This window comes from Hemicordylus capensis, chromosome 6, assembly GCF_027244095.1.
Source record: "Hemicordylus capensis ecotype Gifberg chromosome 6, rHemCap1.1.pri, whole genome shotgun sequence".
Taxonomy (NCBI): Eukaryota; Metazoa; Chordata; class Lepidosauria; order Squamata; family Cordylidae; genus Hemicordylus; species Hemicordylus capensis.
The window spans coordinates 50,231,841-50,254,586 of NC_069662.1; the positions used below are offsets into that span (position 1 = coordinate 50,231,841).

Below are 22,746 nucleotides of genomic sequence, written 5' to 3' on the forward strand. Positions count from 1 at the left end.
GGCTTTTCTCCTACTTGGAACATCTGGTTTGCTTGTAAGAAATCAGGCTGATCTAGTTTCCCTGGTTCTAGACCTGGCTGGTGGTGTCCTATTATTTAGTGGTAAACAGTTGTCTGCTTATAACCGATGGACTGATCTTTCATTAACTGGCATGTGGGTTATCTTGCTTGAAGTTAGGGTGGAATATTCCGCCCTTTGAGTTCCTGCAGAATTCATTGATGCAGCTCAGCTTTTAATGAATTCTGTCCATTGTAGCCAAGTGCATTTTTGTGATGGAACAAGCAAGATTGGGATTAGGCAATATGTGCAGAATGCAACATCCTGAATCTCAGCTTTCCATGTTTTAAAAAGGCCTGGTTCACGCAGACATTCAAATCTAGGTTTAATGTGAGTCACTGACATCAGCATGATTGTGTGATCCCATGCCAAGGTAGTTTATGGCCATGCCACGGTAGTTTATGGCCAGAGATTAATCTGAGATTCCTGTCTTGATGTGGCTTCAGTCATCCTAATGTTGGTGGTCCACTTTAAACCTATATTCAAATGAATGTGTGAACCAGGCCAATGAAGAAAGGGGAAAAGAGGCTTCTAGCACTTAGTGCTACAAAAATAAGCTTGAAAATGTGTGGTCAATGCCTAGTGAAATTTCAGGGTGCCAGAGAAGAGAATGAATAGGATTTCCAGTTCCCAGTGGATTGCTGTGTAATATATTTTGCTACATAAGACTGAGTTTATATTATGACGAACATAATGGACTAACACTTTTATCTAATAAAAGACTAGCATTTATATTATATAAATGTAGCAGAATCTACTTTATCACACACACAATGGTCTCTTGTGCTGGAAGGTACATGTGCATATAGTTACAGGGGGATGTGGGAATTGGGCTATGAAGGCAAAGTGACTCCAGTACTAGAGAATGAATGCAGCCTGCATATTTGGAGCTGGTGTAATGTAGTGGCTACATCAAGGGATTGAGCTGTGAATCGAGAAGCGCTTCCTTTTGGATCTTTCCTTTGCAATGAATTTACTAGGCCACCTTAGGCAAACTAGAAACTCTCAGCTTCTGTCTCCCTCCTGAAACATGGAGATAATGCTGACCTACCTTACAGAGTTATTTGTGAGGGCTGTAGCATGATAATGTGAAGAGTTTGGGACACTCAAAAGTGCTATGTAAGTAGTAATATTAGGAAGAAGAAAGGGATGCAGTAAAGGGCCGGACTGGGATTGGGAAAGTCTAGCCATAACTTGGAAGACATCGCAGAAGGGGGTGGAACATGGTAAGTGCCTCTTGCGCTAGGTGCAGAGATGTGGGGTGGAAAGTTCTTTGCAGACAACTTTCCAAAATGGGAAGAAAATGCCATGGAAAAATAAAGTATGGGAAGAATTTTCATTTTTCAAATTTCTATTTGACTACTTGAAAAACTTTAGAGAGAAAGTGAGGGGAAATTAATATGGTGGCTTGTGTGTGTGTTTAACTGTATAAATAGGTCAGATAACATGCCAAATTGGATCACAATCTGTTTGGGGAATCAGGAAAATTTGTATAGTAACTCTTTGAGAAAAATTAATGTAATTTTTACGCAAATGAGAAGAAACTTTGCATGAGAAAGTTCTCTGCAAAACCCACATCTCTGAAGCATAAGAGTATCCAGCAAGAGAAGGGGCATTATTGCCGTGCCTTCTGCCTGCCACTGCTTCCAGGCAGCCAGTGTTCCCGGCCTCTAGCTCCATGTATCTGATTAGGCCATTTTCTGTTATGATGGAAAGGTTTTTATTTGCTTAATCTAGCTTATAAATCAGTTTGGAAGGCATCCTTACAGTTGGGTAGTGTAGTGTGCCATCAAGTCAGTTTCGACTCCTGGCGCCCACAGAGCCCTGTGGTTTTCTTTGGTAGAATACAGGAAGGGTTTACCTTTGCCGCCTCCTGCGCAGTATGAGATGATGCCTTTTGGCATCTTCCTATATCACTGCTGCCCAATATAGTACCAGCGGGAATTCGAACTGGCAACCTTCTGCTTGTTAGTCAAGCATTTCCCCACTGCACCATTAGGTGGCTGAACTTTAAAAAGATTAAAAAATGTTGTTAATGGAAGTGCTTATGAAAACTGCAGGAGGCAGGTACCATTCTGGAAGAGGCATTCTCACTTCTCTCTTGCACAGGAGGGGATGCTTCTTCTAAGGTGGTGCTTGTTGCGTATGGGCATCATGCCTTTTTTCCAGAACTAGTGTTTGTATGAAGATATGTACAGATTTAATTGATAATTAGAACTTGCATCACAAGCCCCTGCTGCCCACCATTGGTTTGAATGAAATAGTCCAAGATGATCAGACAGTCTTTCTTTACACAGGGGGATCCCTTCCCATTTCAGCCCAGCCTCTGCTATGCTGCGATCTCAGCATCTTCTCCGATAGCATTTGCAAATGAAAATGGAGGAAATGACTTTGTCGGGCCTGGATAACAGCAAGTTGGAGGTGAGTTGCCTCCCTCAAAGTAGCAAAGATTTTAAGGGGTGCAGCACCAAGCAAATCAGCCAGTGTGGTGTAAGAGCCAGCGTGGTGTAGTGGCTAGAGTGCTGGACTAGGAACGGGGAGACCTGAGTTCAAATCCCCATTCAGCCATGATACTTGCTGGGTGACTCTGGGCCAGTCACTCCTCTCTCAACCTAACCTACTTCACAGAGTTGTTGTGAGGAGAAACCTAAGTATGTAGTACACCGCTCTGGGCTCCTTGGAGGAAGAGCGGGATAGAAAATGTAATAAATAAATAAATAAAGTGAAACAAATGATCACAGGAAAGCCCTCCCTGGGGAGCCTGTTCTCCTGGACCAGACCTTAATGTTAGCCATTGCTTACCCCCAGGACCTTTCCTTGGTGCTATGGCTCAGCAGTGGGACACTTGAAATAGATGTTTAAAATAAGTCTGTATTAGCTTTATATTAGAGGTGTACAATATGCTGCCCTCTCTTCTAAAAGCATAACACAGAATATTAATTTGTTCACATGGTTACCAACCATTCTGCTACAAAGGCAGCTTCACAAATCTGCTTCCGTATCTTGCGGGGTTCTGACTCTCTGGTTCTCCAGGATTATAGAATATATCACAGTTCAAAGGCAATTCTGGATGACCTCATCCTTTTTCTAAACTTGTGTGTCCTGTTCTCGCCTTCTCCCACCCCTCATGTTTTCTGAAACTGATCTTGTGCCTCCCATGGCAAGCTGCAAAGGATGGGTTTTGGACATGGTGAGCGGAGGGATCAAGAAGTGTAGACGATTGACACTTCCTGTTACTCACCCCCTGTTTATGCTTATGTCCAAAAGAAACCTTGGTTTGCATTCAAAAGGTTGCCTTGCCCCAGAGTGATTATGGGAGTGGCAAGTGGTTCAAGTTTTCCAGGATAGCTTCTGGACCGTGGATGAGCATAGGTATATGAAGCTGCCGTATACAGAGTCGGATGATTGGTCAGTCTAGCTCAATATTGTCTACACTGACTGGCAGCAGCTTTCTGTGACTTTCATACAGGTCTTCTCCAGCCCTACCTGGTGATAGGGTAGGGACATTCTGCATGCAAAGCATGTGCTCTGCCACTCAGCTTCAGCCTTTCCCTAGGCATCCTATATTCCTGAGAACTGTGATCAGCTTGGGAAAAGATGTCAGCAAGGGCTGATGAAGCTGTCCATCACTTAACAGGATATGGCCATGTGCATGAATTAATATCCCATTTTATATGTTCTGGTGCTGAATTGTGAACTGAAGTCAGGTTCTGAAGCATGATCCAGTTCAGCCTTACTTCTGTACCCTGCAGCTCTTAACCAATGTTTCATTTTTATTTTGGTCTCTTTTGCTTTCTAGGCTGTGGCTCATGATATTTTTACGGACTTGGTTGATGATGCCTGCCTGGGCTTATGCTTTGAGGTGCACCGGGCTGTAAAGTGTGGCTATTTCTTTCTGGATGACACTGACCCTGATAGCATGAAGGATTTTGGTAAGTGTATGTATATCACAGATTTCTTTCCCACTTCCTTACCAGAAATCTTGTATAGATTTAATGGGTGCTACTTTTTGGTTCATTAGATCTAGTCCAATTTCAGGATTAAATGTGTGTGCAGTCTAAGCTATACAAGCCAACTGCTCATTTTTATTCCGGAATGTACCTTTAAAAAAATCTGTCCCTTGTTCTGACTTCCCTCTGCATTCAGCATTGTGTCCTGCCTTCCAAAGTGAGTGCTTTTAACAGCCAAATGTGTGGGTCAGCTGCAGAACTACATACTTGGAAGCAGCTGCTGATTGAATGCAGGACAGATTAAACGCCAAACCACAGTATGCTATGTGCAAAGAGCAGGTCAGCTGCAGAATGGTTCCTACAGAGCAAATGGCTTGTGCAAGTTGAACCAAGCTGTGTCAAGAGGAAGCAGAAACTCCACAGGATCTCCAGCCAACTTGTCTAGGGTGCTGGGAAGGGAAGAATGGAAATTCCTTTCCTAATCCTAGATGTGGCCCACTACCTAGGAATGGGTTGAGCTTACACGCAAACAAAGAGCTTACATGCATCCTTCACTCATGTTCATTTCTTAATACCAGCTGTGGAGAACTAGGAAGTGCAATGTGTACTTCCTTCACATTCAGGAAGCATATGACTCTAAACTACCATTGTTTGCTATAAAGAGGTTCGCTTTTATGTAAAGCTTTTGTACTTTGTGTTTTGCTGGTTGAATGACCGTAACAATAAAGATTTGACTTGCTATAAAGAGGAATGGGGCCAGAGCTCAGTGGAATAATATTTGCTTTGCATGCAGAAGGTCCCAGGTTCAGTTCCTAGCATCTCCACATAGGACTGGGAAACACTGCTGCCTGAAACCTTGGAGAGTTGCTGCCATTCAGTGTAGATAATACTGATCTAGATGGACTAATGGTCTGTCTCTGTATAAAGCATCTTCCTAATTTGGAGATTAGTTAGCCAATAGCCCTGGCTCCAGTTTTTGGCATTGTGGCCTAAATCTAGATATGCTGCCGTACTCTGGCACTAACAAGCCTAAGCTAGGGAGCCGCAAGTTTGCATGCTTCCCCTCTGCCCCTGTGTATGAGGCGGTGAGTGAAAACTTCAGCTTCTTTGCTGCCTGGAGCTGAGGATATCTGAGTGGGTTATCCTTCCCACGTGCTCCTAGGCAGGACTAATTGAAAACTGCTACAAACCTTAAGAGCCCGGACAGGATAACCACGCCTTGTTCTTTTAGTCCTGCTGCACTCCTAGACAGACCTCTACAATCTCTCTAATCTTCTCAAACATTCCTTAAAAATCAGTCTGTCTTCTCTTGTCTAATACCTAATAATTCTTCTTTCTTCTTACTGAGTTCAAAACAAAACCCTCTTTTCTCTCCTCCCCCCCGCACCTACCAATTTTCCATGTGCCTCTGGAGCAGCGACAGGCTATTGGGCACATTTTACTCCCAAGGTGAGCGAACAGAGCAGGATTTCCTCTGGCTACCTGAGCCCGTAGTGCTGCCACTAACCACCGCGCCATGTGGCCGGGCAGAAATGGAGGGTACCAAACCAGGTCCCTTTTATTCTGGACGAGAGACCAGGAGTTCAGTCTGAGCAAGGAGGGAGACTGAGCTGGACAGCGTGGGCCAGGCATCTGTCACGCTCCTACCGCAGCCGAGTGGCTCTGGATCGTCGCAAGCCCCATCCGACCAGAGCGCTAACAGCTCTAGGGCTTTGGCGAGAACTTCGGGAGCTGCCGCCAGCCGAGGCCACTCCCCTCCACCGGACACACTGTTGACCCATGGACCACCAGGGAGCCAAAACCAATGCAAGAAGGGGCACTACTTCAACAGTGCAGAGGGATGCTTTGATTGTGCCGGTGGGATGGCTCCTTGGCGTGGCCGGTCAGGGTGCCCCCTCCTCAGTGCCACGAAGTGATTTCCCTCAGGAAATGCCCCCTGCGTGGCAGACTTGGATCAGGGACACTTTGGCACTTAACTCTAAAAGGGATGGCACAAAGGTCCAGAAAGAGGGAAAAAGAGGGGCAGGGAAGCATCTTGCTCATCATCTCCTGAGTCGAGCAGCCATTCTCCAAGAAAGGCTAAGAGAAAGAGGCATACTAAGGGTTCAAGACATCCCTGGCACCCAGGGAAGCCAATAACAATGAGAGAAGGGTTCATTCTTTGAGGGTTCTAGAGGGGATTCTCCCATCCCTATGCCAAGCATCCAGTAACCACCAATAGGGGCAACCAAATACCAAACGCACCGATTATTATAAGACCTGATACTCCTGTGCCAAGTGTTCCAGACATTCCAAATGACCCAGATATTCCAGTTATACCTACAGAGGGCCCTACAGGGGACACAGGCCAGGATCCTCCGGACAAAGAGGAGGGGGAGTGGTCAGATGGCCAAGAGAACCTCTACTTTGTCTCAATGCTTGTTTGACCGGAAGACTGCACCTTTAGTGAGTAGGGCTATTAACATGTTGGGGCTTCACAGCACTGCAGAAACAGTACCTCTAACTAAGGGGGCCCTTGTGTTTCCCAAGCAAAAGAGCAAGGAGCTTGCCCTCCTGCTACTTGAACTGTTTGCTGATAGTTAAGGAGGAATGGTTACTGGCAGCTTCTAACAGGAAATCTATAGTTGTGGCTAATAAATATTATTCATTCCAACAAGAGGTGGCAAATTTGTTGAAAGTTCCTCCCACAGATGCGACCATGGCAGCATTACTATCTGGTTCATTGCTACCCAGAGATGGGAAATCGGCCCTTAAGGACCAAAACAACAAATGCATAGAGGTGTCATTTAAACGGGCAAATGAGGCATCATCTTTATCTATCCAGGCCTCAGCTGCTGCATCCATGTTATCTCACGCCTCCATAGTTTGGTTGGATGATTTAATTCAGGATTCTCCAACTGATATGTACAGCCTCAGACATCAACTGACAAAAATACAGAAGTCTCAGGCATTTGTGTCAGATGCCACATTGGATTCCATACATCTTGCTCCTTGCACGTATACTGCAATGGTAGTAGGAAGGCATAACTTGTGGTTAAAGCACTGGTCTGTAGATCCTGCGTCCAGAGCAAATTTGGTTGCAGTTCCTTATGATGGTGTGGAACTGTTTGGTGAGGAGGCCCTCAAGGAGCTATTAGTGGAGTCTCAGGGAAAACCTAAGACGATGCCTCTGCCACAGGCTCCACGCTGTCAAGAACCTCCTCCCCCAGGAGGCAGTTTCAATATCAATTTCAGTCCTTTTTGTCATTCTGGCCCTCACTTAGAGGGAGGGGATAGAGACTTCAGGTCTCAGTACCCCCATTGCAACAGACAACAGGGGGCAAGAGCATACAACCAGAACTGGCAGAGGTTTTCAAACCAACTCAGACCTCAGAAAGAACAATAATTTACCTCTAGCGGGTTTGGGGTGCCTGCCAACTTACTCACAGACATGAGAGGAAACAACCACAGACCATTGGGTCTTGACCACCATTGCAACAGGCTGCAAAATAGAACTTAGGGCTACTCCTTCCAACAGATTCCTCCCCACACCTCATTCATACTGGCCTTTCAAGCGTACAGGTTTACTAGATGCAGTACAACACCTTCTGGACATAAATGCTTTAGAGTTGGTTCCCTCCTCTCAACAAGGAGAGGGAATTTATTCAATACTACTTACAGTACCCAAGAACGACAAGTCCCTCAGGGCAGTCCTGGACTTAAAGTTCTTAAATCTCTGGATCCCAAAGTGCAGGTTTCGCATGGAGTTTTTGTGATCCCTAACAGAGGCCTTACAACATCTAGACCTGCTGACTTCCATAGATTTAAAGAAGGCGTACTTGCACGTGCCGTCCAGTCGGCACCTGCTATGCTTCAAGTACACGGGGTACATTATCAGTACAGAGCTCTTCCCTTTAGCCGCTCATAAGTCCCAAAGATATTTACAAAGATACTGGTGCCAGTGATCGCACACCTGAGACTCTGAGGTATCCGTATTTTTATATAGATGACCTCTTCATGAAATCTCTATCGATTCTAGCAGCCTCGAGGGATCTACAGTTGATATTACAGACGCTGGACCAGCACGGGTTTCTCATAAATGGGGGAAAGCCACTTAGAACCATTCTTAACAAATATCACACCTGGGCATAGGGACATAGGAAGCTGCCATATACTGAGTCAGACCATTGGTCTATCTAGCTCAGTGTTGTCTACACAGACTGGCAGTGGTTTCACCAAGGTTGCAGGCAGGAATCTCTCTCAGCCCTATCTTGGAGAAGCCAGAGAGGGAACTTGAAACTTTTTGCTCTTCCCAAAGTGGCTCCATCCCCTGAAGGGAATATCTTACAGTGCTCCCATGTCTCCCATTCAAACGCAACCAGGATGGACCCTGCTTAGCTAAGGGGACAAGTCATGCTTGCTACCACAAGACCAGCTCTCTATTTGACCAGCATACAAATAGATACCCAGGAAGAAAAACTCTTCCTACCAGGAGTGTCTACAAACCTTACAACAGGCGGTAGCAGCAGTAATATTGGCCAGGGAGGCCAGGTTCCTCTCTCTAGTACGACATCTAGGTCTCATGGTAGCGGCCTTGGACTCTGTACCTTGGGCCAGGTACCATCTGAGAACTCTTCAATGGTTCTTGCTTCCTTTTCAGAATCCCATTGTGTCGAAGGTCAACGTAGTATCAGTATTTCACCACGTTCTGCAGTGGTGGATAACATATTACAACCTACAGAGGGGGAAACAGTTCCTCAATCCACCCTGAATCATTGTAACAGACACCAGCAAGACGGAGTGGGGGGCACACTGCCATCCAGGTCAGCCCAGGGACAATGGTCCGCAACAGACTACATGCACAGCATCAATTCGTTGGAACTATGGACAGTTCATCTGGCCTTATTGTCATTCAGGACATAATTAGTTACAAACACGTGTTGATCAGGACCGACAGTGAAGGCCCACATAGACAGGATGGGACCAGATCAAGATCGCTATAGACACTGATAATGTCTTGGGCAGAGAGCCACCTAGCATCAATTATGGCTCACCATGTCCACAGAGATCTCAATCCAGTCACAGACTGGTTGAGCCAGGAACAGCTACTACCAAGAGAGTGGGCACTCAGTTCAAGGATCTTCCAGAGAATCACGGAACGTTTTGGGATGCCAGAAGTCGACCAATTTGCATCGGTTCACAACACTCAACTCCCCAGGTTCTTCATGCACTTTCCATGCCCACAAGCAGAGGCAGTGGACACTCTATCAACTCAGTGTCTATTGGGTCTCATATACATTCCCCACAACACCTCTTCTCACAAACTTCCTCCACAGAGTTCAACTGCTCAAGGCCTAGGTCATACTAGTAGCAACATACTGACCCAGGAGACTGTGGTTTGTAGAACTGTTTCATGTGGCCACAGAGAAACCATGGTTTCTACCAGTATCAGTGGACCTGCTATATCAGCAGAGCATCACGATCCAGGCTGGTTACAGCTAGCCACCTGGAGACTGAGCAGGGAATATTGAATTAGCATGGCTATAATGACAGTGTGTTGACTACTATGCTGGCTTCCACAAGGGACTCTACAAAGCAAATTTATCAATATACATGGAGAGCATTGGTCAGTCAGGCACTCAATTCCTCATGGCACAGCAAATATTTAAACATCTGCTGGCTTTTCTGCAAGAGGGCTTAGACAAGTGCCTCAAAGTGAACACACTGAAGCACCAGGCGGCATCTCTAGCAAGGCTTATCTCGGGGCTCACTAGAGGGAGGTTACAGAACCAGCTTTGCCTCAAAAGATTCCTGAGGGGGGCAACCCTTTTCTCACCTAAGGTAGTTCATAGGTTTCCATCTTGGAACTTACACACCAATCTGAGGGCACTGCAGGTTTCACCATTTGAACGGACACATTCCATTCCTCTGAGAGTTCTTTCATTTAAAACTGCATTGTTGATAGCAGTGACATCTGCACACAGAATCTCAGAACTGTTAGCCCACCCACAAGAATCCGTGCATCTTTTCAGCTGATTCTGTATGCCTCATACTGTTTTCCCCTCCCAAGGTGACATCATCATTCTACCACTCACAGGATGTTGTTTTACCATCTTTTTGTTCCAGACCAGTGCCCCCATTGGAAAGGGCATGGCACAAACTGGATGTTTGGAGATGCCTCACGACTTATTTGAAATGCACAGAGATTCAGGAATACAACAGCTCTGTTAGTTTTCTTCCAGCTTCTATGGGCAACCAAGTATTCATGCCAACTATTGTCAGGTGGATCCATCTGTGTATATCATTAGTGTATGAATCACAGCATCTCTGCTCCCCTGAACACATCCTGGCACATTCCACGAGAACAGTGGCCTCATCTGTCGCCGCCTTCACGGATGCTCCAGTTCAGGAGGTCTGCAGAGCCAGCCACGTGGAAGGTGCCATCGACCTTCACAAAGCACTATAAAATTGATTTGCATGCTTCTTCCCAGGCATCATTCGATCGCAGGGTGCTTCAACAGGTCCTTCCCCCGGAGTAGGCAAGGGCAGTCCCTCCCAGAGAGTGTTATGGCCAGAGCTGTGGTTTGTCCCACTCAGAGATGTCCTTGGCTCCAGGCAGCAGAGAAAGGAGCACTGGTTCACTTACCGTGAAGGCTGCTTCTTGCTGCTGGAGCCGAGGACATTTCAGCCCTCCCAGGCAATGTCCTGGCCTACTCCATGGGAAACATAAGCATACTGGGATCTAAAGAGGCTTACACCATTGTTTGCCTTAAGTTGAGTTGATGTTATCTCTCTACTCCTGTTTTTTCTGCTTTTTTCTATTTTTATCTTATTGTTACCAGTTATGTACATACAAGTTCTACTCTATCCTAACAGGGTAGGGTTTGCAATTTTCTCACATTCGGCCTAAAAGAACTGGGCGGGGTTATCCTGTCTGAACTCTTAAGGCTTATAGCAATTTTCAATTAGTCCTGCCTGGGAGTGGCGGGAAGGATAACCCACTCAGAGATATCCTCGGTTCCAGCAGCAAGAAGAAGCCTTCATGGTAAGTGAACCAATGCTCCTTTTCACTTAAAAACAAACCACAGTTCTGCATTACATAAGAATCCAGGGACTGCAGCTTATGATCTAATCTGAGTGAAATGCAAACTAGGATATCAAACCATGGTTTGATATAATGGCTTGTTAAACTGCAGTTTCCTGGATTCTTATATCTGCAGAACTATGGTTTAAGTGAAAGCCAAAATATATGTATATTCTCCTCTTGTGTGACAGGGGTGGGGTGTGTGTGTGTGGGTGTGCATCTTGCTCTCATAGGGTGGGTTCAAACATCAGCAAGTAAGTAGAAGAAAACTGCCACTTGCCACTAAACGTGCACTCCCGCCAGAGTTGCTGTTTTCATGACATCTGAACTTGCCAATATTGGGTGAAGAATGTCGCTTGCTGACCTCTGCTCAACTTTGGTTTTGAATGTTGGGCTGAGGTTGGTTATTGATATTCTCTGCCTGATATTTGCCTGACACTGATGGGTTCAGACATCACGAGAACAGTGGTGGGAGTGGGAGTGTGTGCCTGGTGGCAGCAATTTTCTTCTATTTATTTGCTGCATTGTGTGTTGAGAGGGGGAGTCGTGTATGCAGGAACCAAATATATAGTTGTATAGTGTACAACCATAGTTCAGCACTGCATCTGAACTCTAGGCCACTGGCTTTCTTGCATTCTGAGCATGTGGAAAATTGAGAGTGACACTACCCAGGTGGACACATGCAAAGGAGCTTGGAGATGGGCAGATTTCACCAATGTGGCACCAGCTGCTTCAAAGAAGGAATGTGAGGAAAGCCTGCTTCTCCCTCTGTGAATAGGAGTCGTGTATACAGGAACTGAAACTGGGCTGGCAGCATTGATGAAGTATTGTAGATCTTTCTTCCTCCTGGTGCTCTTTTTGAGGCTTGTGAGCAGGAGTTCATAGGCTTCCAGGAGGTCCAGACTGTTGTCAGTTAGACTTCCTTGAGCTACTTATGCTCGTGCATTTTTGCCTGCCTCCTGCCTCCTCACTGAGATACCATTTCCTCTCCCTCCCTACCTGCAGAAATTGTGGATCAGCCGGGGCTGGACATCTTTGGCCAGGTCTATAACCAGTGGAAGAACAAGGAATGTGTTTGCCCAAACTGTAGTCGAAGCATTGCCGCCTCCCGCTTTGCCCCACACTTGGAGAAATGCCTTGGTATGGGTCGGAACAGCAGCCGCATTGCCAATCGAAGGTAAGGCATTGAGGGAGGTTATAGGTGTGGAAGCATGATCTCAAAATGGAAGCATTCAAAAGTGTGTGTGACTGGGATGATGTTTAAGAACATAGGAACAGCCTTGCTGTATCGGGACCAAGGCCCATCTAATCCAGCATCTTGTTTCACACAGTGGCCCACTGGATGCCTCTGAGAAGCCCACAGGCAAGAGGTGAGGGCATGCCCTCTCTCCTGCTGCTGTTCTCCTGAAACTGGTATTTAGAGGCATCTTGCCTGTATTGCTGGAAGTGGCCCATAGCCCTCAGACTAGTAGCCATTGATTGACCTGTCTTCCACGAATGTATCTAAACCCTTCTTAAAGCTATCCAGGCTGTTTTTTGTCACCACATCTTGTGGCAGATAATTCCATAGGTTAATTATGTGTTGTGTGAAAAAAGTACTTCCTTTTTTTTCAGTCCTGAATTTCTTGCATTCGGTTTCAACGGATGACCCCTGGTTCTAGTGTTGAGAGGGGAGAAAAATTTCATACCATGCATGATTTTATAAACCTTTTATAAGCCACTGTTCTAATATGCCTCCCTTCCCCCAACTCAACCAACATTCCTTCCTCCTGTCCTCTAATGTGTTTCTGTAGGATAGCAAGTAGTAACAACATGAACAAATCTGAGAGTGACCAAGAGGACAATGATGATATAAATGATAACGACTGGTCATATGGATCAGAGAAGAAAGGTAAGCTGGTATGAGGATAAGGTTTCTGGATGGTGGAGCAAGAGAATTGCGGGGTCAATATATCTGTATGTATGAGGGATCTGCACGAATCTTGTTTCAAGATGCAGTTCGGAAACAAATCCCCTGCCCCTTTAAAATAGAGGCGAGCCGGTGCATACCTGCTGCTCGCTGCCACTTCCTGAACTGGCGGCACTCCTCCCAGTTATCTTCACACGCCAACGGCACTGCCCCCACGCAACAGCAGCAAGCACATGGCCTCTGTGCATGTGTGGCGGCCATGTGCATGCTGGTGTCGCGTGGGGGCAGCTGGGGGAAGGAGCGCCACTGGCTTGTGAAGATAGCTGAGAGGAACACTGCCGATTCAATAAGTGGTGGCGAGCGGTGGAGGAGCAGGTATGCACCTGCTCTCCTCCACTTTAAAGGGGCAGGGGATGTGTTCCGAATCACATCTTGAAACAAGAGTCGGGTACATCCCATGTGTGTGTGTAGGTGCGCTTACTTGTGCAGTGGACGATAGGAGTCGTGGTGCTCTTGCTGTAACTGAAATTGCATGCTGAACTAGGTTTGTCAAATTCTGTTCAAAAATCCTGGCCCCTGCGTAGAACTAGGGACAGAGCCCAGAGCAGGCCCAGTGGTGGAGCAGTGGGGTGGAACCCTGCATTGTTGGCTGTCCAGTCCAAAGGATTATTTGCATAATGTGTTCAGCTAGAAAAAAAACTCAGCAGTGCCCTTTACTACTTCGGGCAACTGGCCTGAAAACAAAAAGCCAGTCCTTTCTCTCTCCATCTGCCATCCTTTGTCAGCTGGTAATGCTATTATGAATGATCATCAACTAGTTTAGTGCCAAATTGAGCTAGATTCTGTCCAAAAGGACATTATAGAAAGCACTTGTTAAAATTTGCCTCTAAGAGCTGACAGAGGCTTTAGTATGTTTAAAATAGCCCCTTTTCTTCTCTTTTCTAGCAAAGAAGAGAAAATCGGATAAGGTAAGACCTTCCTTTTTCATCTGGGCATGGTGGATGGATGTGTGCATGCATAACCTTTCTGCAAAAAGCAGCCAATATAAAGGAAAGTTGAAGAAGCTCCCCGCCACAATATTTTGAGCAAATGTGATAGCTTGATAGCTTGACTAGTCTTATGATTTTTCTGGTTTCTGAAGGGAAGAAGACTTAAGAGAAAAGTCTGTCTCTCTCCATGTATTCCCCTTTAAAAATGTTTGTATCTATATAAAAACTAAACTCCCAGCATATTGGAGGGAGGGAGGACCTAGGGCACCCTGATAGTTTTTGGTTGTTTCTGATCCACCATGTTGGCTCAAGGTGGCAGTCATTTGAAGTATTCTACTACAAGTGTAGACAACAACCCTTTGTAACTCATGCTGGCAGTTGGATACAAACCTAGTGATGGATTTTACCCCCAGTCGGGATCCAATTACTATTCAGGAAGCAGTTATTCCTTCCCTCTTCCCGCAAACACCTTGCTAATAAATTTAATTAATGATCCCAGAACTCTTGTCTTCTCCTGCGTTGTGTTTGGCTTGGCTCATTTGAGTCATTGGGAACTTTATTGGTTCTACAGGTGCTCCTTTCTTGATCACCACATTGTGGTGGGGATTGTAGGGCTGCATGGCCTTTGGTCATTCAATCACCACCTCCCTTGGCCCTTTTTAAGGGCAGCGGCAGCAGGGGGTGAGGACCCATTTGGGCAACTCAGGCCTGTAAATCAACTCTTTGCTTTTGTTTCAGAATCCCAACTCACCCCGAAGATCCAAGTCCCTAAAACATAAAAATGGTGAGTATTGTGGGGAGTACTCCCTACTCATTCTCCCCTTTCCCCAAGTGAGCAGGTTATCATGTGCTTAGCAGTATTCCCTAGAGTTCTGATAACTGAGGACACACACAGCTAAAATTGGACACATGCCTTACTGAGGAAGTTTATTTATTTTTAGATGTTTAGTAAGATTTAGGTTAGTTGCAGTAGCAATCTACTAATCTCCTCATAGGTTTAATAAGAAATGCTTGTATTCAGAGGAGCCTGTTCTGCTGGGTTTCTTCGTGAATTTCTGAACTGGGCATTCAGCATGACTGGAAGGAGGTAATTGAGGGGAGCAGTACATATGCAGCAGAAGGTGTTTTTTATAGTATGCTAGCAGTCTTGCAGCAAATGTACATGTCCCAGCACACAGTTTGGGATTTACTGCTGTGAAAATACACAAGGGAGGGCATCAAGAGGAAAACTCAAGATTGCCAACCCTTTCAGCTTGGGATGGCATAGCATAAGTTTATCATTTTGCTGAGCATCTTGGCTTTTCTTTTAAGAGCAAGGAAGTTAAAGCACGTCATGTTTCTGGTCCTTGGGTGAAAAGCAGAGGTAGCGTGTGCTGTGTGCAGAAAACGAAGGAGTTCTGTTGAGGCTTCTGTGTGGATTGGCAGTGGGCAGGAAAGGTATGGCATAGGTGGCCTTTAGACTGATCTGTCAGCTCAGAAGGGAGAGCTTGAACAAGCAATGTTGAATATTTTTGGACAATTTGAACAGGATGTATTGAGTGTGGTTGTGTGCACTTGGATGCCTGAAGTGAAAACAAGTGAGTGGTGGTGGTTTTGAGGCAGAGCGGTTAACCAATGGGAAAGGGGGATTATAAAGAGTACTTGGGGATGGCGGTGATGCAGGACTGCTCTGGGACCACCTACCTGCTTAGTGTAGCACTGGGAACTTGATGAGAGGATCTGATTAGACATGAGACCTGTGTGGATGTAGCTCCCTAAAGGCCAGTTAGGCTGTACAGCTTCCTCAACCCATCCCTTTCTCCAGCTTTATTTCCCAACACACAAGAAACTTCAGCAGAACTACAGCTAGAATGAAATATCCCTTGCTAGACTTCACTGGCTGCAGATGCTTACAGTGTTCTGTGCTGAGTGCCGACTTGAAGAGGTGGCCCTGCTTGTAGCGTGGTATGCGGATAGCGAGAGGGAATATGTGAAGCTGCATTCGAGAACACACCCTCTCATTCTCCTGGCATGTACACTTGGGGCTGTCCCAGGTGGGGAGCAGGGCTCAGCCACAATGTAGGCGTGTGCAGGGCCCCAGCCATGCTGCTACTGTTGAGGGGCAGAGTCATTCCTCCTCCTTTGCTGTGCCCCTTCATCAGGAACTCAGAGCCCAGCATGCAGTCCATTCACTGGGTGGGAAGCGAGCCCTCGATCTAGTCAACCGGCTGCAAGCTGAGCTGAGAGAGGGCAAAGGAGGACGCCGGCTGGGCCAGCCTCTCTTCCCTTGGCCATGCGCACGCTTGTGTCCCTGCCGATTTTACCCATCTAGTAGCTGGGCCAGCCCCTCCCTCCCTTGCCTGCTGCCTGCTGGTCTTGCCTCAGCCGTGCAGTGCCGACTTACCTTCTAGGCAGGTTGTGCAGAGACATTAAAGGGAGTTGACGGGGGAGGGCTGCCTCGCCAGCCGCTGCTGCTCTTCACTTTAACACCCCACTGCAGCCTGCCTGGAACGCAAGGCAGAGCTGCCCGACGGGGAAGCGGCCACTTCAGGGGAGGGACCAGGCGCAGGGCTCCGGGGCATTGCACAGGGCTTGGGGCAGCCGCCCCAATTCGCACAACTGAAGGGCGGCCCTGTGTACACGCGCGTGAGCTTGGCGGTAGAGTGGGGGGCCATGTCTCTCCTTTCTTACACACGTCTTCTTCTTTTTCTTCCCCCACTCCAGGGGAGTTGAGTGGGAACTCGGACCCATTTAAGGTGAGTGTAGCTGAGCGCTGTTGCCCTCGACCCGTCATGTGATCCTCTTCCTGTGGCTCCTAAAGTGTTCTGATCCTTTGCAGCTGCCCACTAAGGGGCTGCATAGACTTTCATGGGCCAAAGCATGGGAGCCGGTACAGGCAGATAGAGCAGCATGCTTAGAGACCTGGATCCAAAAGGTGATTGCTCTCATGAAAGCAGCCCCTAAGATACCACTGTATGTGTTCTACTCTATAGTATAACAACTCTGCTGGAATCAACTATGAAACACTGGGCCCTGATGAGCTCCGTACTTTGCTCACCACGGTGAGTACTTCATTAAGTGGCCTTTCCTACTGCTGTGTATTGTTGTGTTACCCTAAGCAGTAAGTGCCTTTTGTCTAGTGAATGGCTTTCCATCAGAAATATTGCATAACCACTCACCAATGCAGTGTCGTCTGAAATTCACTGATGCAGTAGGTAACCCTTGTGTGGGTAAGTTTTTAACCAGGGTTTCTTATTGAACTTAAAACTCCATTTCTTCAGTTTCCCATGCCTGTTTTAGCTTCAGAGTCCCTCAGTGACAACATACAGGAATGAATGAATGAATGAACATAGCAGTTATGCCAATGACTGTCAGAAGGGCAGTGGCACTGTTAGCCAGACTCCACTCGGGCTTTGGAGCTGATCAGCCCCTTGAAGCTCAATGGTACTTAAAGCTCATTGGCTGTGACAGTTAGTCAAAGGTTTACTGTATTTGGCCCCAGCAATGTGTTGGGTGCTGTACAGAAAAGAACGGTATAGGAGGCAGTGCAAGCTAAGCTCTGATGAACTGAAACATAAGCATGGGTGAGGCAGAGTGCTTTGGGGACATGCAGATGGAAATGGCTGATGAGATGTACACGGAAATGTGTTGATGCACGATACAATATCAGTTCCAGCGCATAGTCTAAGGGCGCATGATACAGCCGCCTTATTGAACCTAAGCAGGTTTTGGTGTGGTCAGTGCCTGAATGGGAGACCCAAGTATGCCGCTTTTTGTGGGGGTGGGCTCATAGCTCAGTCTGCTTAACATGTAGAAGGCCCCAGGTTTAATCCTTGGCACCTTCAGGCAGGGCTGGGAAAGGCTCCTGCCTGAAAACAATGAAGCCACTGCCAGTCAGTGCAGACAATATTAGCTTGATGGCCCAATGGTCTGATTCTGTATAAGGCAGTCTCCTTTTTTTCTAGTGTGACCCACTGGCCTAATTAAAATGGTGACCTAGCCCCTAGTTTGTGTCTCTTTCCCCTGGAGAGGCATCAGACTTCCTGAGGGTCGTAAATGCTCTACCGTCTTGTTGCCCCCACTTTCTCAGAGGCATATTTGCCTTGAGTAGGAGCATTCCAGCTTGGTCAGTCTTCTCCACCTCCCCAAGAAGAACCATATATAGGCTTCTTGAATGGGCAGTTAAAAAATCTCATGACACTTCTGGCTCTTGCAAATCACTATGCAAGGCTTCTGGTTCTGGAGTTTCAGAAAAGGCCATATTGACTAATGTATCTTTGTCCCTGGTATCTTCACTTCTTCATTCCTCTTCACTTGGTCATTGGAGTGGGTTGGCCATTTCCTGGGGCAGAGAGCTCAATGCAATGTCAAAAACCTCTCCCCTTGTTTAGAGCAGTGCATCCAAACTTCTGATAGCTGAGGCCCCACCCCACCCCGAATTAGAATTGGAGCATATTTTGCTGTTGCATCTCCAAAAGGCTTACTTTTTAGAGTATATAAGAATTACCCTCGCACCCATTTTTCTGCATCAGTCACTGTTCTGAGTGCAGCTCCAGACTGGAAGGAAGAATGCCTAGAACAGTGACTCATGCAGGTAGCCTCCTGTTAGTGTCAGTACTTTGGGTTTATAGGAATGTCTAGCTTAAATTCTCATGGCACTTTTGCACTTTTCTTGGGGCTCACAGAAAGATTTGGGCATTTTTGGCATATTGCTTGGCTAAAGGGCTAGCTTACTTCTGTGGGATCATAGAGTTTCTTGAATCCTTGATGGATATCTTTTTGTTCACATTTTATGTTCTTTTTTCTCCAGCAATGCGGGGTGATCTCTGAACACACCAAGAAGATGTGTACACGGTGAGAACAACCCCCTTTCCCCCATCTTGGTCTCGGTCATCTTCTTCACTTCCTCTACCAGTAGTTAACAGTTCCCAGGCCACAAAAGGGCGTGGGGAGGTATTTGGAATGACACCCTGATTGTGGTGGCTAACCGGGAATCCGTGTTGATGCTACAGAATAATCATATTGAAGGAGGGAGGAGAACTCTACCCTTCCTGTACCCCACGCTGACACACTAACCTCACCATGCAGCCTTTTTTGCTTGTATGCCTGTAACAGTGTACTCTTCTGTTGATGCATCAACAGCCTGAAAGAGAACTAACTGCTTACAAATGCCAAAGGTTTCCTTGCATACTTGCTTGGAGGAGATTTCACTTGCCACAGGCACCCAAGGAACTGGCTCTACAAACTTACTGTTAACCACTCTTGCTGCAGTGTTGCAGAAGCTGCTTAAAAGCCTATTGCATTATTTCTGTAATCAGTGAATTAAGCCTTGTCTTGCCATCCATTAGATCGGAATGGCTGTAGAAGGGCGTTGACACAGGGCTTCACTGCATAGTTGGAGGCAATGGATAACTTTCTTACCACGTAACTATTGCTATCACAAGCTAAGCTTCTAAGTACCACTTGGCATTTGCTTTTCTACCATTATGCCCTCTGTCAAAGGGGTTGTATTCAGGGGAAATGTAGCCCGGGACATATGAACTCTGCTGATCTCTTAAGAGATGGGAAGCTGGCTACAGGTTTGGGCTCTCCCTCCACTTTCCCCTCTTTTGTGTAAGCTCCTCCTTCCTGTTCCTTGTCAGCCCTAACTATGGTCATGGTGTTAAATCTGCACCAATGCTAGCCATAGTAAACACTAATCAGTTGATTTGCAAGCACTGGTTAATGTTGGTGCAGATGTAAGCACTATACTGTGGTACAGTATTACAAGGGAAAGGATAGAGGGGCAGGAGCATGCAAATCTATGCGGTGGATAAAGAACATTGAGGGCTGTACGGTGCATACCTGTGTCTTATTGCAGTGAGTGCTGTATGTACCCTATACTTTTTAAAAGTTCACTCAAATTCTGGATCAAGAAAAAGCTGATTATGCAGCCTGTATGTATTATGCAAATTAAGCTAAATGGTCTATATTCCGTATGACTTACTCTGCTTCTTCTAGTCATGAGGAGCCACTGAAACACTGTGCCCTGATGAGTGGAAATTCTACTCGGCATTCTCACTCTGACTTGACTTGAAATTGCCCCCATGCTTCCAAACCTAAAATTTACATTAATGAGGACTAGCAAATTGCTTTTAAAGAGAGGAAAATAACTGAATTCTCTGTCCACTTCCAAACATTACACTATTGCAGGATACATCCAGAGTCATGTGTGTTACAGGGACAAGCCACCTGTCTTTCCCAGGGATGTTCTTGTTCATCCTAGTAGTCAAAATATGGTTGTGCCCTTTCTCTTACTAGCACTGTTGACTCTCCCTTTCTGGGCTGTGAATGGGATTACTGTGGTGGGGGGTGAGGTGACAGAAAACATGCATTTTCACGGCCTGTGCCTAGCCTTTGACCTTGTCCGACTTCTATTTCCTCCTTCTTTATTGCAGATCTCTGCGCTGCCCCCAACACACAGATGAACAGCGGAGGTCAGTCAGGGTCTGCCTCCTGGGATCCTCTGCGTAAGTGTGATGAGATAGAGGCAGGGTGGGTGTGATGTGGAAATCCCTCCCCAGTTATTTCATGTGTATATCAATAGGTTCAACTAGAAAGGCTCTTGAAAGGGCTGCATATACGCTGTGCTTAATTTTTCTTTTGAAAAAATCCATGAGGTCTAGGAACTTTCTCTCAACAAAAGCAGAGATCCTCAGAAAACTGGTGTATGCTATACTTCCCTGCAATTGCAGCATGTACATAGCCATGCTTGGGAGTTTGTTGCATGGGAAGATGGCATCCTGGTCTAGTTGCAGCAGTCTCCTTACTCATTCGGTGTTCTGCCTCAGTATGCATTCTACACTGAAATGATGCAACGTGCACCTTTTTTTTGTGTGGCATAATTTCATTTGTTGTGCACATCTGTTTGCATAATTTCACTTAGAAGGTCAAGGAGCTAAGCACCATGTTAAAGCTATACCATCCTACATCAAGATATCTTCTGCTTCTTCACCAGACACTGCCTGGGCTTTTAAAGCCTGCTTTCCAGGCAGGACTAGAAACTAAAATAAAAACACCCCAAACTAAACAATGCAGGCATCACATATGTATAATAGCACCCCTTGTATTTTGTGTTAACCAGTATGGAATAACCAATACCCTCTGGTTCTTCCCAATCATTAATGCAAAATTAATCTCCATTTGTTAGTAAGAGCTGTTAGGGAAAGGAAAGTGGAACCTTGTCTATCCTGATTTTGGGCTATGGTTACAGAGCATAAGGAATAAGAACTGCCAGCATCAGTCTAGCCCAGTATTCTGTTTCCAACCAGACAGCTGCCTCTGGATGCTCTCCCAAGCAGAGTATGAAGATGTTTGTCCTAGGATTATTTGATTTTCATAAAGTATACAACCTCCAGTATATTGAGGTTACATTTTGTTATAATGGTTAATAGCCATATGATTCATCCTCTCCATTTTGTCAAACCCTCCTTTTGTTAGCAATCTAAACTACTATCCATTGCTCTATCTTGTGGGAGTCAATTCCATAATTATATATATTGTGAAGTCCTTCCTTCTGTCTGCAGCAAATATTGGGTAACAGAGTTCTCATATTGGGAGTCATTATCTGATCTTGAGCATGTATGTGGCTTGAGATACTAAATTTTGTGCCGAGTGTAACAAAGTTCTCTCTTGGGGGAAAGTCTTCAAACTGGGTGGGAAGGAAAGGTAGAGCAAAGGAGAACAAATTGAGCAATTTGCTTTGTGGCAATGTTTTGCTTGCTTTTGCTCTAGACCAGGCCTGTGCAACTTCGGCCCTCCAGCTGTTTTTGGAGTGCAGTTCCCATCATCCTTGGCCACCATGGCCAATAGTCAGATTATAGGAGTTGTAGGCCAACATCAGTTGTGTAGCCTTGCTCTAGACACAGCTTTAAACTTGAGCACCTGCAACACTTGTGGGTGGGTGATCTTGTACTTTCTACCCTTCTCACACATCTGCCCCTTTTCCTAGCTCACTTCCTGAGGCAGAAGGAAGCATGGAGAACGACAGTTTTGACGTGGCAGAAAGTCAGGCTCTCATGAGTAGACTGCAGTGGGATGGATCTTCAGACATCTCTCCTTCTGACTCTGCCTCCTCTAAAACAAGTAAGAATATGGATGGGCACATGGAGTGAATCTGGATGTTCAGGGATTCCACAGTAAACATATGGAGGTTCTTGGCAGATGACGTCAATGTGAGCTAAAAACCCTGAGTGTAGAAAGCAAGAAATCCACTCTTTCAGGTAGAGGCCAGAGTTTGCAGAGGCTGGAGTGCAAGGAGAAAATGTGAGATGCAATAATGTGTGAAGTGGAGGCAATGTTTTGCCTGCTTTTGCTCTAGACCAGGCCTGTGCAGCTTTATTTATTATTAAAACTTTTATACCACCCTTCCAAAAGGCTCAGGGCAGTTTACATTAAAAATTTGGCCCTCCAGCTGTTTGTAGAGTGCAGCTCCCATCATCACCTAGTGGACTCAAGCTGAGGAGATGTAGGTTGAGTTTTCTCAAGACATCAATGGCATATGTGAAATGGCCATTTTATATCCAGTTCCCCAGACACAATATTTTTAAATGGATACAATTCTTTTATTTTGTGAGAGTCATTTCAATGTTGAGTAATATTGGGAAGGTTTGCATATGCATGTTTGTTTCTTAATCACTTGCTCAAATGAGTGGACCATGGCAGATCTAGCACAGGTAGAACTCTACTGTTCCTTTCAAGCTGAATGCTTTTCAGTGGAGGCAGTTCACTGAGCAATGATGTACCATGGGATACATTACC

General features: G+C 46.0%; 1 protein-coding gene across 6 annotated transcripts in view; it reads left to right on the forward strand.

The window, feature by feature from the left end:
• The window catches only part of ATXN7L3 (ataxin 7 like 3), a 39,519-nt gene that overhangs the window by 12,969 nt on the left and 3,804 nt on the right, over positions 1-22,746 (forward strand). For 4 of the 6 annotated variants that reach the window (XM_053260009.1, XM_053260012.1, XM_053260008.1 and 1 more), the window contains exons 2-12: positions 2,355-2,478; positions 3,857-3,989; positions 12,076-12,247; positions 12,864-12,961; positions 13,925-13,947; positions 14,707-14,752; positions 16,672-16,703; positions 16,941-17,009; positions 18,758-18,801; positions 20,385-20,456; positions 21,938-22,071. In XM_053260009.1, coding sequence (XP_053115984.1) covers positions 2,428-2,478; positions 3,857-3,989; positions 12,076-12,247; positions 12,864-12,961; positions 13,925-13,947; positions 14,707-14,752; positions 16,672-16,703; positions 16,941-17,009; positions 18,758-18,801; positions 20,385-20,456; positions 21,938-22,071 — 874 coding nt within the window. In that variant the 5' untranslated portion in view covers positions 2,355-2,427. Of the gene's footprint in view, positions 1-1,263; positions 1,284-2,354; positions 2,479-3,856; positions 3,990-12,075; positions 12,248-12,863; positions 12,962-13,924; positions 13,948-14,706; positions 14,753-16,671; positions 16,704-16,940; positions 17,010-18,757; positions 18,802-20,384; positions 20,457-21,937; positions 22,072-22,746 lie in introns of those variants that run through there. The other 2 variants (XM_053260011.1, XM_053260013.1) reach the window with 2 other exon arrangements.